The following is a 17525-nucleotide window of genomic DNA, read 5'->3' on the forward strand; positions in this document are numbered from 1 at the left end:
GATAGATAGATATACTTCCCTAGGCTCTGGGTCCTATAGAGCCTTCCTGATCCTGTTCCGGGGCCTTCGGTGCAGCACTGTCCCCGGGAGCAGTATTTGACTAATTTGGTCAAATACTGCTCGCACCGCTGGCGAAGGAGGCTTCGGAAAGTCTTCGGGAGCCAGAGTGCTCCTGAAGACCGGCCACTCCATACTGAGCATGTGTGCGTGCGCAGTATGGAGTCACCTGTCTTTGGGAGGACTTGGCTCCCCAAGACTTCCGAAGTCCCCCACAGCGAGGGATTAAAACACGGGAGCCAGCGCTGCACCGAGGGTAAGTATCTGCCTTTTTTTTTTTAGAGATGGTTCCCATTGTGTAACGATTGTGGAATTCTCTCCGTGATCAGCGCACAAGACGTGCGCTGACACTGCGGAAATCCTCCACAAGCGTGTAATTTGAGGGAACCCAGCAAAAGGTGCAATGTAGAGGGAAATTCCTGTCGGCAGGAGGAGCTGTGGAGTGCAGAGGAAAAGCTCCTCTGCCCTGCCACAGACGCAAGACAGGAATTGCATGAAGGGAAGAAACGCAGGGCAAGATAGCCCTGAAGGAGAGAGAGCAAAGCGACAGAGGGTATGTGTGTGCACCAATCTAGTCGCCAACCCGCGACAGTGCATACACAACCATGAAGAACAGGAGAGAAGGCAATCGCCAGAGATGGCGATTGCTAACAGCGACACAAGACTGAATAAGCACAGATGAGGAATGTATGTATGTCCACCAATCTAGCTGCCAACCTGCGACGGCGGACACACAACAAAAGGAAACCAAGTGAGAACGCAATCGCAAGAGAAGCGATTGCGAAAGAGAATGAGCACAGGGACAGATTGTATGTGTGTGCAACAAACTAGTCGCCAACCCGCGACGGTGCATACACAACAGCAGATATGAAGTAGGAACGCAATCGCGAGAGAGGCGATTGCCAGAGGTGACACAAGGCTACAGCAAGGCAGAGCACGAGAGTAGCAAAGGCACAGCAAATCATACAATGAGAAGATAAGGAAAATAACAAACGCTAGCTAAATCGTGAACACCGCACTCATTCGCAACAGTGCACGCTTTATGCGCGGTCTCCGCGTGATAAGCACAACAGAGACAAGCACGCCTAACTAACCACCGACAGACAAACTCAAAAAAGAGGATGCGAGCGCTTGCTTAACGGTTACCTCACCGAGCCTCCAGCAAGCGTTCGTAGCAGACAAGACAGATACACGAATACAGGAATAAGTGAGAGATAGGATCCACAGCACTAGCGTAAGAGGCTAGTGCGATCCAGGAAGACAGAACAGAAGGATCCACAGCACTAGCGCAAGGCGAGTGCGATCCAAGTACAGCAAGAGAGTAGCAGACCAGAAGGATCCACAGCACTAGCGCAAGGCGAGTGCGATCCAAGTATAGAAGGAGAGATGGAGATCAGACGGATCCACAGCACTAGCGCAAGTCGAGTGCTAACCTGGCAAGACAGATCAGATGAGATAGCTGGTAGCAACCGCTGGTCCAGCTATACTCCAAGAACAAAGATCAGAACGACTTCCTGTCGACCACCGCTGGGACAGGACAATCAGACAAACAAAACAGATATGCAATCCTAACTGCACTAGGGAATCTGCCTAGTGCAGTTCCAGGAATTACTCTAAACTAATTTTCAAACAATGAGCAAGGCTGACACTCCAAGAGTGTCCCACAGGACTAACCCTTATGACCAGCAAAGGACTCTGGGAAACATAGCTCTTTATACTGCCAGTCATCAAAGGAGGCAGTTAGGGGGTTTGCATAACGAGTGTATGCAAATTCCTCAGCAGCAGAACAGACCAGAAACTTGTAATGGAAAGACAGGTCTCTCTTGCAGAGACCTGCAGCCCACAGAGTAGAGGAATGGTCAAACTGCTGTCTGCCAGTGCATCCAGCTGAGCGGATCATTACACATTGACTTTAAAATTTGAAAGCCAAAGGTAATAATGCTGTAAAAAAAAAAGTATCTCCCTTTTGCTTGTGTAATGTTTTTCTGAAAAGCTTTTCCACAGGATTGTGGAAGATATCTGTGGGGATTTAGTCCCATTCAGACACAAGACTATCACCAAAGTCTGGCAAAGACGTTTAGCAAAAGGATTTTACTTGCTGATAATATTTCAATTATTTTAACAGGTGTGCTTGTCTGGGCACTGTAACTCCTAATAAAGTTTGTTCACAAGACTCGGTAAATAATTTTATGTATCTAATGGTGCATACACACAATCGAATCCTGTTGCCCTCAGGGTTTGAGACTCAATCCATCAGGCAACAGTTTGAGTGCTGTACAGATGTGTTGTTAGCCTACAAGCTAGTGATACATTCTGTTGCTACGGACAGAGAGGCTCTGAAGGAGAGTAGTAAAAACCAGAACAATATGCTTGGCATGTACTCAACCGAGATAATTTGGCATTTCGGTTCTCTACGAATACTGTCGCTCACAGGAATCTAGACTCAATCCCTCGGGAGACGGTTCGGGGCTGAGTACTGTGCAGATGCATCGTTAGCCTACACGCTAGTGACACATTCTGTTTCTACGGTGTGGGAAGAGGAACAATGGCCCAGCACATGATGGAGTGGCTTTGAACCCAACCCATATTACATGAAAGAAGGTTGGGTGATTTGCACTATGCATTATTCCATTCTTTCAAAAAGTACTGCAGGAGGCTAGGGCAGTGATCTGCAAACTTGGCTCTCCAGCTGTCAAGGAACTACAAGTCCTACAATGCACTGAAGGAGTCTGAAAGCCACAGTCATGATTCATAAAAGCAAATGCATTGTGGGACTTGTAGCTCTTTAAAGGGGTTCTGTGAAGTCCTGCAAAAAAAACAAACAGACACTTACCTGGGGCTTTTATCAGTCCCCTGTAGTTATGTCCCACTCCGATCACTCGTACCCTGCCGCCGGCACCGGGCGATTAATCGTCTAACACAGTGCTGTCCAACTTCATGGGCATTGAGGGCCATTTTTTTTCAGACCCCATGGTGGAGGGCCGAAGGGTCTTGCTAGAGCCGAAGACAAATTCAGCAATCATGAGGCCCCCAACAAGACAAATTCAGCAATCATGAGGCCCCCAACAAGGCACATTCAGCAATCATGAGGCCCCCAACAAGGCACATTCAGCAATCATGAGGCCCCCAACAAGACAAATTCAGCAATCATGAGGCCCCCAACAAGGCACATTCAGCAATCATGAGGCCCCCAACAAGGCACATTCAGCAATCATGAGGCCCCCAACAAGACAAATTCAGCAATCATGAGGCCCCCAACAAATCATGAGGCTCCCAACAAGACAAAATCAGCAATCTTGAGGCCCCCAACAAGGCAAATTCAGCAATCGTGATGCCCCCAACAAATGAGGCCCCCAACAAGACAAATTCAGCAGTCATGAGGCACATAAATAGAGAGCATTTCACATAAATAGGCAGAATGCCCCTTTAATATGGTAGACACCTCTTACCTGGCTTCTGTATTCTCCTCTACTGGCTACTGTGCCTGGCAATAGTGTTTTCGGCCAGATTGGTGATGATGTGTGGGCTGAAAGGCCTTGCGGTGCTGCTGTGGCCGGGCTGGCGGTGATGCTGTGGTGTGGCCGGATGAGGTAGTAACAGGTGTCCCCCCAGCTAGATAGTGACAGGTGTCCCCCCAGCTAGATAGTGACAGGTGTCCCCCCAGTTAGATAGTGACAGGTGTCCCCCCAGTTAGTGACAGGTGTCCCCCCAGTTAGATAGTGACAGGTGCCCCCCCAGTTAGATAGTGACAGGTGCCCCCCCCAGTTAGTGACAGGTGCCCCCCAGTTAGATAGTGACAGGTGCCCCCCCCAGTTAGTGACAGGTGCCCCCCCAGTTAGTGACAGGTGCCCCCCCAGTTAGATAGTGACAGGTGTCCCCCCCCCCCAGTTAGATAGTGACAGGTGTTCCCCCCAGTTAGAGTGACAGGTGCCCCCCCAGTTAGAGTGACAGGTGCCCCCCCCCCAGTTAGAGTGACAGGTGCCCCCCCAATTAGAGTGACAGGTGCCCCCCAGTAAGTGACAGGTGCCCCCCCAGTCAGCGTACATTGCCTCGCTCCTGTGCCCCGCTGCCTCACAGCTCAGACCTCACAGATCGCGGCGACTGAAACAAGCAGAGCGCGCGCATAACACCTGCGCGGCAGAACGTCACATGCGGAAGTGATTGATTTCCCTTCCGCATGTGACATACTCCGTGCGGGTGTTATGCGCGCGCAGCGCGCTCTGTCTGCCTCCTGTCGCCGCGATCTGTGAGGTCTGAGCTGAGCTTTGAGGCAGCGGGGACACAGGAGAGGCCACACAAGAGAGAGCAGGCATGGCGCCCATAGCGCACGCCATGCCTGCATCTCGGGGAGAGGAGCGGGCCGCAACAGGAGGTCTGGCGGGCCGGATGCGGCCCGCGGGCCGCCAGTTGGACAGGGCTGGTCTAACAAGACGAATAAATGCGCTCTCCCACTCGCGTTTCCAGGCGCTTACGAGGTTTTCCTGTACTGCGCAGTAAGCTCCCGGAGATGCGAGCAGGAGCGATCACACGCGCAGCCGTGTGACACACGTAAATAGACCAGGACTGGCGGCGGGGAATGAGTGATCGTAGGTGGACGGCGTGGGACATTACAGCTACAAGGGGCTGATAGAAGCCTAAGGTAAGTGTCTGTTTATGTTTATTGCAGGACTCCACAGAACCTCTTTAACAGCTGGAGAACCAAGTTTGCAGATCACTGGGCTAGGGTGATGAGATGAGGTGTTGGCTCACTTCCTTGGACCAGGACAGGAGACAATGAGGGTTTAGTAGGAACAATTTTTTTCTGTGAGGGGGTGGGGAGTTATTATAAAGAGGAACCCTGCAGAGGTGGCCATTACTGAAAAAAAAATCCTGGCCTTTTAAAGAGGACCTAAACTTTTCCACAGAAGACAAGGAAAACACAGAAAAAAAACGCACCGTTTGTATATAGAGATAACACCTCTGTCTGATTTGTGCCTCGGTGTGTGCCGGTCAGACAGGCTATATGAATGCGGTAGCCAGAATTATCCACTGCTCCCATCGCTCCACCACGGCAGATCCCCTCCTTCAATCCCTCCACTTGCTTCCTATCCAGTCCAGAATCATATTCAAGATACTGTGCCAGACCTACAAATCCGTCCACAAAACCTGTCTAACCTACATTTCCGATCTTACTCAGCGGTACACACCTAGCTGCTCACTCCGCTCTTCCAATGAACTTCGCCTAACCACCCCCCGCATCACCCAGTCCCATGCACGCTTCCAGGACTTCTCAAGAGCTGCTCCAACACTATGGAACGCCCTACCTCCACCCATTAGGGCAGCCCCCTTCTTCAACATCTTCAAGAAAGCCCTCAAAACTCACCTTTTAACTCTGGCCTACTACCCCTCACAAGTGCTCTAAACCCACAGCTGAACTCTGGTCCCCTACCTTTCGTGTCCTTGCCTCTCTTTCTAGATTGTAAGCCTTTGTGCAGGGTCCTCCTCCTTTTGTGTCCTACCTGATCATGCAACTCCATTACTGTGAACCCATGTTATGCATCTGAGTGAACCTAACTTGCCTAATCTCCATGCTCCCCTCTAGTGACTAAGCATTACTTTGTACCCATACTGTGCTGCATGATCTGGTTTTCTTGTATTCATGTATTGTCATTTTGCTGTATGTCACCCCTAAATATTGTCTGCAACCTAAACTAATGTCCAGCGCTGCGTAATATCTTGGCGCTTTATAAGTACAATAAATAAATAATAAATATGTAAATACAGGAGGTTAACCCTGCTTCCATTAAACCAGGAAGTAACTAAAACTGCAGCAGCTCTGAAAGCAGTAGCATGGAAATGTTTTTCTGTAAAGGATATCATGCTGTTGCATGTCTTTTAGAGCAGAGAGGAAGTCCTTGGTTTAGGTCCACTTTAAATGCGCTTTAAATTGCCATAGCAACTGATTGGGTGTTTGATGCCACCAAAGTCGCTGCACGCCTCCTTAAAGAGAATCTGTATTGTTAAAATCGCTCAAAAGTAAACATACCAGTGCGTTAGGGGACATCTCCTATTACCCTCTGTCACAATTTCGCCGCTCCTAGCCGCATTAAAAGTGGTTAAAAACAGTTTTAAAAAGTTTGTTTGTAAACAAACAAAATGGCCACCAAAACAGGAAGTAGGTTGACGTACAGTATGTCCACACATAGAAAATACATCCATACATAAGCAGGCTGTATACAGCATTCCTTTTGAATCTCAAGAGATCATTTGTGTGTTTCTTTCCCCCATGCACTGAAGTTTCAGGCTGCTCTTTTCTTCTTGCAAACAGCTTTGCCCTTGTTTGTAATTCCTCAGTTTGTGAAAGCCCAGCCAGCTCAGAGGACGATTTATCCAGCTGATTAGAGCAGCTTCTCTCTTCTCTCTTATCTAAATAACACACAGGCAGTGTGCATAGAGGGGCCAGAAAGGGTGAGTTCATAGCAGAACCACAACACTGAAGAACTTGGCAGCCTTCCAGACACAGGCCGACAAGTCTGACAGGGGAAAGATACATTGATTTATTACAGAGACTGTCATAGTAGAAAGTGCTGCAGTTTGCCAGAACACATTAGAATAGCTTTTGGAACATGTAGGATGATAAAAAACAGGATGCAATTTTTGTTACGGAGTCTCTTTAAGTACATCAAACACTTGTCATTCAACTTTCTGAAGTACTCCACAACAGATTTGTGTATTTGGGGTTGGCATTCGATTCTGCCAAGCTTTTGTAAATCGGTATCTTTAAGCAGACAGGGTGGAAGCTGTTTGTAAAAGTCAATTTAGAAAAAGATCTCAAAGATTTTAGCCATGCACAAATGATTTCACTATAAGAAGGAAAGATGCATCACAAATATTTACAAGCATTACTTACATGATTTTTCTGATCCCTCCATATAAGTCTGTGTGTTGTCAGAAGTAGAGCTCCTGAGTCAAACTTACACTAGTAAAAAGAAGGGGAAGTAAGTGGCACTTCAATTTACTTCAAATCATTTTTTTTTGCATTTATATTTTCTCCAAGTGTATTGAAACATTACAAATCTGTCACAAATAACTTACTGGTAATATATTTAATTTTAGAAAATCAGACCTATCTGTGAATTAGACCTATCTTTGAGAACGTCATCATGTGTCTTTCAGCCTCAACACTATCCTGAAGCGTGGATCCTACAGGCTAGGAGATACTAACCTAAGAGGAAATCCTCTTCCGGTGTCCTCCTCAGGGTCAGGCCGAGGCAGAGGTGAGAGAGGCTCCAGCCTCTGGGCACAGTGTAGGAAGGGGCACACAACTCACTCAGCTATCATTCATTGTGTTTGAAGCAGTGAGAAATAAAAAAAAAAGGGGATACCTGGCAGTGACTGCAAGCCAGATAGCTAGAGATTAGGTGTTTGGGGGCCCTGGGGCAGCAGTCTAATAGCAATCAGTGTATGACGGATGGGGAGGGAGTATTGGAGGGGAGCACTTTGGTGTCTCAGCCTTGGGTGCTGGAGGACCTTGTCTGGGCTCTGGTCCTCCTCGCCCCTACCACCGCTAAACCTGGACTCTCTGGGAGATCCGGGCCACACTACTCTTTATGGACGAGCGTGGGCCATGCTGCATCTAGCACATCCGTGCCTGCACAGTAGCACAGAGCCGCTCGTGCATAAAGAGGAGCACGACGCGAATCTGGATTCTGACAAACTCTTCACAGGTTTCTTTTGGGGGTCCACAAGTGGCAAAGATGGTCTGGAGGAAGGCATGAGAAACCTTTAGAGAATCCATAGGGTTCCTTCTGCTTAGGTAAATATCTGTGTTTTAACCAGAGGTTCACCTTGGGCACATTTTAAGGCGTGTAGGCGCATCCATTCTTGATTTGCCAATTTACCATTTCCACATAGTATAAAAGCTGACCAGATCTGTTCAGAGTACTGTATTCAAAATCTGTCTGCCCTCTAACTACATGGAAGTGGTACAATTGGCTAATCAAGATTGGATGATTGAATATTTGTAGAGAGAAGGCAGTGCACTGGGCTGTGACAGTACGCCTCTGGAGTTCTGTTGCCCAATATATAAATAGCCTGTCAAAAAGAAGAGAGTGGGCCTGCACATCCAATGCAAAAGGTGTATCTATTTCCACAACGTTAAAAATACAGCAGGCTACAGTACCGTATCCGGAGAGGAGTACAAGCTGGTGAGGGGCCTAAAGCTGTTTCACGCCATATGCATGTGGCGCTTCATCAGGACCCGATATGCATGTGGCGCTTCATCAGGACCCGATATCAGTGTTCTCCTCAGAATTTTTTTCCAGCCGGGTGGCATGAAAAGGTAGCTGGGTGGGGCGAGATGAGAGAATGGAAGGCCGGAGCTTTTCTGCACAACTCTGCTTACAACAGAAAAAGAGGTGATCTGATGACAGCCGGGTGCTCACCAAAATTAGCCGGGTGGAGCACCCGGCTAAAAGAGCCTGGGGAGAACACTGCTATATGCATGTGGCGCTTCATTAGCACCAAAATTGGATGATTGGAAGTCTACTGTAAAAAGGGCACAGGGTGAAACTGAAAAACAGCTCACCTTGTTATTGGAAATTTCCCGCTGGTGTAGATGAGCAGTGTGAAGTTGGCCGCCCTTCAATAAGCACAAATAAAAATTCTAGCATGTTTGGTTAGTGCAACGTATGTGCCCATTTGTGCTGCAAAAATAAAGATTTGTGCTGCTTTTGTTAATGGCAATTATTTACATCAAAGCATGGAAATGAAAATGGTATGGTTGGTTAGTGCTGGGTCTGTGCCCTTTTGTGCTTCAAAAATCTCTGTTCTACCTGTTATTGTTTTCGAGATAATAAAGGTTTTTATAAAGGTTAAAAGTTCACCCAGCTTCATTCACATCACTATTGAGATGTTTCTGGTTTATTGTGAACTTTTGACCTTTATAAAAATCTTTAAAGAGACACTGAAGCGGAAAAAAAATATGATAAAGTGAATTGGTTGTGTACTATGAATAATTACTAGAAGATTAGCAGCAAAGAAAATATTCTCATACTTTTATTTTCAGGTATATAGTGTTTTTTCTAACATTGCATCATTCTATAATATGTGCACATTACACAACACTCAGCATTCAAAATGAGTCTTTCAGAGCAGTCTGTGAAGTAATGAAATCTCCTCTAGCAGAGAAAAAGTAAATAGTCCAGGAGCAGTTGAGATAATAAAAGTCAGATAACAGCCCTCTCTACGACTAACTTAGTCGGAGAGCTTAATGGCTTGTTTGCATAGAGATAACAACTGGAGTTTCTCAACTCTTCCTGTACTGGAAACAATTACACTGATGTATCTGATCTTAATGTTTTATTTCTTAGCTGTGCTACACATACAAATCATAATATCATCATTTTTTTTTCGCTGATAGAATAGTGCAGCAAAAACCCAGCGCTAACCAACCATACCAATTTCGTGTCCGTGCACTTTTGTAGGGGGGCTGGGTGAACTTTTGACCTTTATAAAAAAATGTTTATTATCTCGAAAACAACAACAGGTAGTACAGTGATTTTTGCAGCACAAACCCAGGGATAACCAACCATACCATTTTCATGTCCATGTAGGGGGGCTGGGTGATGTCATAGTCTGGAAAAGAAAATAATTGCTATTAACTTCAAAACAAAAGCAGCAAAAATCTGTATTTTTGCGGCACAAATGGGCACAAACGTAGCACTAACCAAACATGGTAGAATTTTTATTTGTGCTGATTGTAGGGGGGGCAACTTCACACAGCCGGTGTGGCTTACTGTTACCCGTCCAGGCCCCCAAGGACTTGGGTAAAATGCAATTCGGCTGCCAGCTATTGCTCGTGGCTGAATTGCACTGGTTTTTGTTTTGTTTGTAATTTGAGCCCTGTCTTTTGCCGGCGCCCAAATAACACTGACCGCTGCGATAACCATAATTCACATTAGTCTATGGCGGTGTCCAAATGTCTGGTGCCCTTTTTACCTGTCTGACTAGTGTAAACCTTTACAGCTGTTTGCCAATGCACTGATGTGATTGTGACACGATTTTTGCCTAATGGAAATTGTCAATCCTACTGCATTTTTGTGGGCACGTGTTGGAAGCAATCATGGAGCAAAACCCATCAAACTGCACTATAATCCGGTTTGTTGGGTGCACTTAGCAGTACGATCACAATTACTAGTGGAAAACAGACCAAAGGGCCCATATAATAATGGACTAAGGAGTTTGTTGTTCTTCATCCAAAATGATCATTTGTAATAATTTTGCATAACAATCTAGTACAGCCTTTCTCAACTTTTGTACCCTGGAGGAACCCTACAAATAACTTTTGGATCTCAAGCAACCCCTGCAAACAATTTTTTTTTTTTTATCTCGAGGAACCCCTGCATTTATTTTGCAGGAGGTGTGGTCTTTAAAAGTGAGTGAGACTGTTTATTTCACTGCTCCCTATTACAGTGCCACTCATTTTACTGTCTCCTTATCCTAGTGGTTTTTTTAATGTGCTCATTATTATTCTGACCCCCAATTTATTGCTTATTTTTACAGTACCACCTATTATAATGTGCTCTATTATACTTCCTCCACGATGGGGGAAAATGCCAAGGAACCCCTGCAGAGTACTGAAGGAACCCTGGTTGAGAAAGCCTGGTCTAGTATGTATCAATGACATCCGCGTACTGGTCACTGACCATAAGACATCCTGGAAACTATGCCCAACTACTATTGTTATCTCTCACGGTGGGCCATACAAAATTCACTTTTTCCTCTAAGTTTTCTCTTAGGAGATACATTTTCATATTATGTTTAAAATAACTTTTTAGCAATCTGCAATTGAAAAAGTACTAAAAAGAAGGTGAAAAAGTACTGTCAAAATTATTCTGAGTATTTTCTTGCTACAAAGGTATGTTACTGCTAAGGTGTGACATTTTCACCTAGGAGAAAACTTAGTAGGAAAAATGAATTGAATATGGCCCAGAAGCTCTTTCCTTTTTGTCCATTCCAACCATAAAGCAACAGAACAATTTTGGACAATCAAGGAGCCCAGGCACTATGAGACATTCCTTGGCAGATTCGATCACAGTGACAAAATCTGCCGCCCACATGCAGCTAGATCGTAATTTCAAGCACTTTCAAACAGAAATTGAACGACATTACCGATCAGACACAACAGTTTTTTCTGGCTGTTTAAGGGGAGGGCAGAGGTGCGGCAGTGTCTATTTCAAAGTTGGTGTGTGTGTGTGTGTGTGTGGGGGGGGGGGGGGGGGGGGGGTTGTACATCCCCCTGCTATCCCCAGGGTGAAGCACTTAAAGAGACACTGAAGTCTCTTAAAAATCCTTTTTTATGACAAAATATTGTTTACCATATTAGCCCTAACTAAACCGCTGCATCCCCGCCGCTATACGCTATCTAAATCCCCCCAAACTCGCCCTCCCTCTCCCCTGCAAAATTCACGACTTTCTTGGTCGTGGATTTTGCTGCCCTCTACTCTTCCGTGTGAGGCAGGGCTATGAGCTGCAGCTGTGCCTCACACGCGTCTGTCAGCGGCGGATCTCCGCCTCTCCTCCACCCCTCTCAGTGAAGGAAGACTAAGGGGGCGGGGGAGAGGCGCGAACCGGGCTGACAGACGCGCTGAGAGGCAGAGCTGCGGCTCATAGCTCTGCCTCTCACAGAAGCGCTGCCTTGATTGCCCCCCGAGGAGTTAGGGGGGATTTAGTTAGCGTACAGCGGCAGGGATGCGGCGGTTTAGTTAGAGCTAATATGTTAAACAATATTTTGTCATTAAAAAAAGGATTTTTAAGAGACTTAAGAGTCTCTTTAAAACAGAACCAGAGACAGCTATAGTGGTAATTTGGGCGCCGTCAAAATATGGCTCCCTAATTACTATAAAAACACTGTAATTCGGCCACCAGCAGTAGCTGGAAGACGAATTTCGTATTTCCCCACTGTGCACAGCGACCTGAAGGGGGAATAGTAATTAACGCCACCTGGACTTTTGCAGGATCAGGGTAAGCCATTTCCCGGTGGCTTAATTATATGTACGCCCCCAGGGCCCTGTGCAGAATATTAGTGTAGCAAAGTGCTCTGACACTCACCTCTCCAGGCTGTGTGCAGTCATCTCCCAGTGCCCGTAGTCACCCAGCAGCAGGAACGCCTTTCAGTACACCACCATTTCATGGCATCACTATGGGCATTGGTAGATGACAGCAGCACAGAGGAAGGAGTGTCCCGGCTGGAGAGGTGAACGTCAGAGGGCGTTGCTGCACTAATGCTATGCATGGGGCCCTAAGGAGCAGCATTGGCAGGGGGAACACCTGGAGGAGCGGTGGTAATTGATTTTAATAAAAATCTATTACAAGTGCAGTGTGTGGCAGGGATAGATCCCATTCTGATCAAATGTCAATCAGCTAGGGATCTATCAGGTAGCTATGCATCTAGCGATTTTACTTCAATCAACTAAGCGATCAACTTTATTTGGTGATCATCTTAAGTGTGGTTGATCGAAACTTGATCGACTAGTGGCCCACACACTACAAGCCATAACCAAAGCGATTCACCTTCACTAATCAATCTGACCGATGTTGTGCCTCCATGCAAGAATCTGTCAGTCGAATGATATGTGAACAGTAGGATTCCTGCTTGATCGACCAGTATCTTCCACTCTGTTTAATCGACAAAGTTGGTCATTTCAACATGATATTTGCCACTTTTCATTGATCAGGCGTACTTAAACCCACCCGATTTGATAAAATTATTTAATCAGATGGTCAATCGTGCAGCCAAATCGCTAGATGCATGGCCTCGTTCACATTGCGCTCCGCTCGCGTTAGCGGTCGGATTTTTTTATTTTTTATTCCCGACGCTTGGGTGGGCATTGCATTTTTGTGAAAAGCACTTTTCCAAAGCCTTTTTTAATTCACTCCCTGACGCAGTGAAAAGCTATTAAGTGCAACAATACCCTATGGGCCCGTCCCACTTGGGCGATTGTTAATCGGCGGTGATTAAAGCACATCGCCAAACGCAATTGTGTAGCCTGCACCATTTTCAGGTGATTTTCCAGGAAATCGCATTCAGTGCTATAGAAGCGTTAATCGCGGAAAAAAATTGCCAAGTGTGAATGGCAATTTTTTCACATTAAACGTCAAAAATCACCTGAACAAAAGCGCTAGCGTTTTCCAAGTGTGAATGGGCCCTAAGTGAGCGTTTTGCATTTTTCCTATACCTTCCATTGAGGCAAAATCGCCTCAAAAATGCTACATGCAACGCTTTTCTGGGCGGATCGGAAACGAACCGCTCAGATGCTAACTCTCTCATAGGCCCAGTGCACACCAAAACCGCTAGCAGATTGTCAAAACGCTAGCGGTTTTGGGAGCAGATATTTGGCCGGGTGCACACCAAGCGGATTTTGTATGCGATCCACCAGCCGCATCAGCCAGTGAAAACACTTGGCTATTGTATTTCTATGGCCTCGATTCATAAAAGTGCTGTCGGGAAGGTAACGTCGAGCGGGGAAACACCGCTGTCGGTATTTCCGCCTTCAGGGTGGTAATTCATAAAAATTTTGCTACTTGTGACAGGCGTGCGGAGATATTCCGCTGTAGGCAGGCGTTAGGCTGTCGGGAGACATGCGGAAACAGGAGAAGCAGGCGGAGTCCCTCCGTGCGGTGTTCTCTCTGCAGCTGCTTGGGAGGTCTGTCCCATTCACTGCACTGTATTCCGCATGCTTCTCGCCACATCAGAGGTAGCGGTAAGGCTGGGTTCACACTAGACCCGGTTGCAGGACGGACACTGCAGTCCGGATCAGGGGAAGTACCCACCGTACTGCAAACTGATGAAAGTGCATCAGTTTTGCATCAGTTTTGTATCAGTTTCCGTTCAGGTTTTTCCCTGACAGAAAACGTCTCTATCATTAGGAAGGAGTGGGAGGATTTTTTGGGCCAATCATAAAGCTCAGGCTATCCGTTTTCACATCCGTTTTTTGTCTGTGGAGCTGGAGATGCGTTTTCTCATTGCTTTTCACTACCCCCTGCGTGTATCCGTGGTCCTGATCCGTTGCGTGAAAATGCAGCAGATCCGGACCTTCCGTTCAGGTTTTGAAAACGGGTCCCCGCAAACGCAGACGGATCCGTTTTTTACTTGGGTGAGGCTGGCTGCTATTTTAAACATTAGTATCCGGGACTCCGTTTTTCATCAGGTTTGAAAAACGCAGCCACGGATACGTTTCCGGACCTAGTGTGGACCAGCTCTAATACCCGTCCGCATACCGCTACCTCTAATCTTTATGAATTGACATTTGTTACTTTTGCTATGATAATCACCGCACAAGGCGGTGATTGATCACTCTGCTCGTGGATGTCGGCTTTTCATGCGGAAAAAGCCTTTATGAATACATATTTTGCTGTGTGGTCGGTAAAGTGAGCGGTTTTCTGCATTTTCGAATGCGGGAATGCTTTATGAATCGAGGCCAATGTGTGGTGCACACCGGCGGTTTGAGGTTTTTTAGCAAACCGCAAATGCGCAGCAGGAGGCGCGTTTGCGGCTTGGCAAAAACCTCAAGCCGCCGGTGTGCACCATCCCATTGCAATACAATAGCCAAGCATTTTTCCAGGCGGATGCGGCCGGCGGATCGCTCCAAAAACCGCTCGGTGTGCACTGGGCCATAGAGAATCATTGCACAAGCGCTTTAGGGCAATTTTAAAAATTCACCAGCGCTTGAGAAAAAAATTACAAAGCGCCTCCAGGGTGAACGAGCCCTAAAGGTGCGTTCTGGGACTTTTTGGAAAGAGATTTAATTACACAGAAACAGCCAGTGGGTATAACCTCAGCTTATAAAAAAAAAAAACTTACAGGCAATAGTCTACTAGTATTGGTAAGATTTATTAGTTGTATTACTCTGAAATGTGACAGTATACATCTGCTCATAGACAACCACTGGGAAGCACAGAGAGAGGAGTGTACAGACCTTCTCCTCCCCATCTGACAGGCGCAGCCCGCGCTGCTGGATCACCAGAGTCTCGTCAATCTCCAGCAGCCCGCTGCACCAGGAGAAGCGATCCATACCTACAGCCGAGCACTACAACTAGGAAATCCGGGTGGGCTGAAGGACCTTCGTGACGTCACCAAATCACATGACCGCCGCACAAGTGACAGCCTAGTTTTATGTGTAGCAGCAGGCGAACGCTAAGAGCATTAGGTTGCAGTGTAGGCATGATCACAGTGACAGTGGGAGACGAGTGCAAACAAGGAAAGCACAGGGGTCGCCGCTCTCTGCATGAGGATTGAGGAGTGGGAAAGGGAGACCACCAGGGAAACCTAAAAGGGGACCCCCTATACACACCAGGAGGGATTCAAGCCACGCCCACCACGTGAAAGCTAGCAGGCTAACTCAGGCTGTATTGGCCCTGAGACAAGACGCCACCGCCTCAAGCGGTATCCAGTTTGAACTGATTTGCCAATTGAATAAAAACAAGTACGCCCACACGATCCGGCCAATCACAACGCTTCGAGGCGTAGCGGGCGCTGTGATTGGAGAACTGTTGACACAGCGACCAATCACGTTAGCGGAGTCTGATAGGAGGCGGCCCTAACAGCAGTGCGATTTTCAAACGGACAGAAAACTGAGAGGTTATAGAAAGCGGAGAAATGGCGAGTGTGACAGCCGCTGCTGGAGTTCTGCGCTCCGGCTACACAGGTTGGCAGAGGGAGCTTTTGTTCTGGCGGGAGGGGATGATGGCCACGTTAGTGTGGGGTGTCTATGGGCGGGAGGGAGAAAAGACTATAAGGGCTGCTGTATCCTTATGACCCGGAGCTCACAATATACGCAGGCGAACCCCATGTGAGTTTCACAGGGAAGGCCTATGATGTGCACTTCTGCTATACGTGCAACCTGAAGCTTCATTCCTACCAGTGTCCAATTATATGCCCCAACCACTGTGGCGTAACTAAAGAGCTTGGGGGCCCCACTGCGAGTTTTAAATGGGGGTGTTCCAACATTTTAGCATACTCGACAAAATAGCATACAGGGGCCCTAATACTCAATTGATATGGAGCCCCAAATCTTATGAAGGACATCTGCAGTGTTAAGGGAGATTTATTTAAAGTAAGGAAACAGTTTAAGTATTACTATTATACAATGCACATAATGGTGACGTTAATTATCAGCATTGCACCAGTGCAACGCTAATAAGATAAATGAAGGATGGGCCCCTCTGATCCAGGGGCCCCAGTGCAAGCGCAACCTCTCCATCCCCCTATTGCTACGCCACTGCCCAACCAAATGGGAAGAAGAGGCGGCACACCACTGGCTGCAAAGATGCTTTGTATTGTGGAACAGGTATGCTACATGTTGCGGACATAACTGGTCCTTCCTCATGTGTACACTGTACAAAGGACCAGTTAGGTCTGTGACGTGGTGTTTCTGTTCCACACTACAAAGAATCTTTGTAGCCAGTGGAGTGCTGCCTTTTCTTTCCATTTTGTATTCAATGAGGTTGTGTAAGCCAGGGGTCCCCAATCTTTTTGAGCCCGGGGCCCACTGTCCCCGGGGGGGGGGGGTTGTTTGGAGGGGCGTGGCTAGTGGCGGCGGCAGTTAGCCCAGTATAGCAAGTACAGTTAGCCCAGTATAGCAAGTACAGTTAGCCCAGTATAGCAAGTACAGTTAGCCCAGTATAGCAAGTACAGTTAGCCCAGTAGAGCAAGTACAGTTAGCCCAGTAGAGCAAGTACAGTTAGCCCAGTAGAGCAAGTACAGTTAGCCCAGTAGAGCAAGTACAGTTAGCCCAGTAGAGCAAGTACAGTTAGCCCAGTAGAGCAAGTACAGTTAGCCCAGTAGAGCAAGTACAGTTAGCCCAGTAGAGCAAGTACAGTTAGCCCAGTAGAGCAAGTACAGTTGGCCCAGTAGAGCAAGTACAGTTGGCCCAGTAGAGCAAGTACAGTTGGCCCAGTAGAGCAAGTACAGTTGGCCCAGTAGAGCAAGTACAGTTGGCCCAGTAGAGCAAGTACAGTTGGCCCAGTAGAGCAAGTACAGTTGGCCCAGTAGAGCAAGTACAGTTGGCCCAGTAGAGCAAGTACAGTTGGCCCAGTAGAGCAAGTACAGTTGGCCCAGTAGAGCAAGTACAGTTGGCCCAGTAGAGCAAGTACAGTTGGCCCAGTAGAGCAAGTACAGTTGGCCCAGTAGAGCAAGTACAGTTGGCCCAGTAGAGCAAGTACAGTTGGCCCAGTAGAGCAAGTACAGTTGGCCCAGTAGAGCAAGTACAGTTGGCCCAGTAGAGCAAGTACAGTTGGCCCAGTAGAGCAAGTACAGTTGGCCCAGTAGAGCAAGTACAGTTGGCCCAGTAGAGCAAGTACAGTTGGCCCAGTAGAGCAAGTACAGTTGGCCCAGTAGAGCAAGTACAGTTGGCCCAGTAGAGCAAGTACAGTTGGCCCAGTAGAGCAAGTACAGTTGGCCCAGTAGAGCAAGTACAGTTGGCCCAGTA

At 47.2% G+C, this 17525-nt stretch overlaps 2 protein-coding genes across 2 annotated transcripts in view; one reads left to right on the forward strand and one right to left on the reverse strand.

Moving 5' to 3' along the window:
* VPS36 (vacuolar protein sorting 36 homolog) overlaps window positions 1-15419 on the reverse strand; it is an 83362-nt gene extending 67943 nt beyond the window's left edge. The window contains exons 1-2 of the mRNA XM_068267114.1: window positions 15015-15419; window positions 6947-7015 (exon numbers count right to left, since the gene is read on the reverse strand). Coding sequence (XP_068123215.1) covers window positions 6947-7015; window positions 15015-15110 — 165 coding nt within the window. The 5' untranslated portion in view covers window positions 15111-15419. The remainder of the gene's footprint in view (window positions 1-6946; window positions 7016-15014) is intronic.
* Window positions 15303-17525, forward strand: part of CKAP2 (cytoskeleton associated protein 2) — a 30003-nt gene continuing 27780 nt past the window's right edge. The window contains exon 1 of the mRNA XM_068267113.1: window positions 15303-15743. Coding sequence (XP_068123214.1) covers window positions 15695-15743 — 49 coding nt within the window. The 5' untranslated portion in view covers window positions 15303-15694. The remainder of the gene's footprint in view (window positions 15744-17525) is intronic.

The sequence above is a fragment of the Hyperolius riggenbachi genome, chromosome 2, assembly GCF_040937935.1.
Source record: "Hyperolius riggenbachi isolate aHypRig1 chromosome 2, aHypRig1.pri, whole genome shotgun sequence".
NCBI lineage: Eukaryota > Metazoa > Chordata > Amphibia > Anura > Hyperoliidae > Hyperolius > Hyperolius riggenbachi.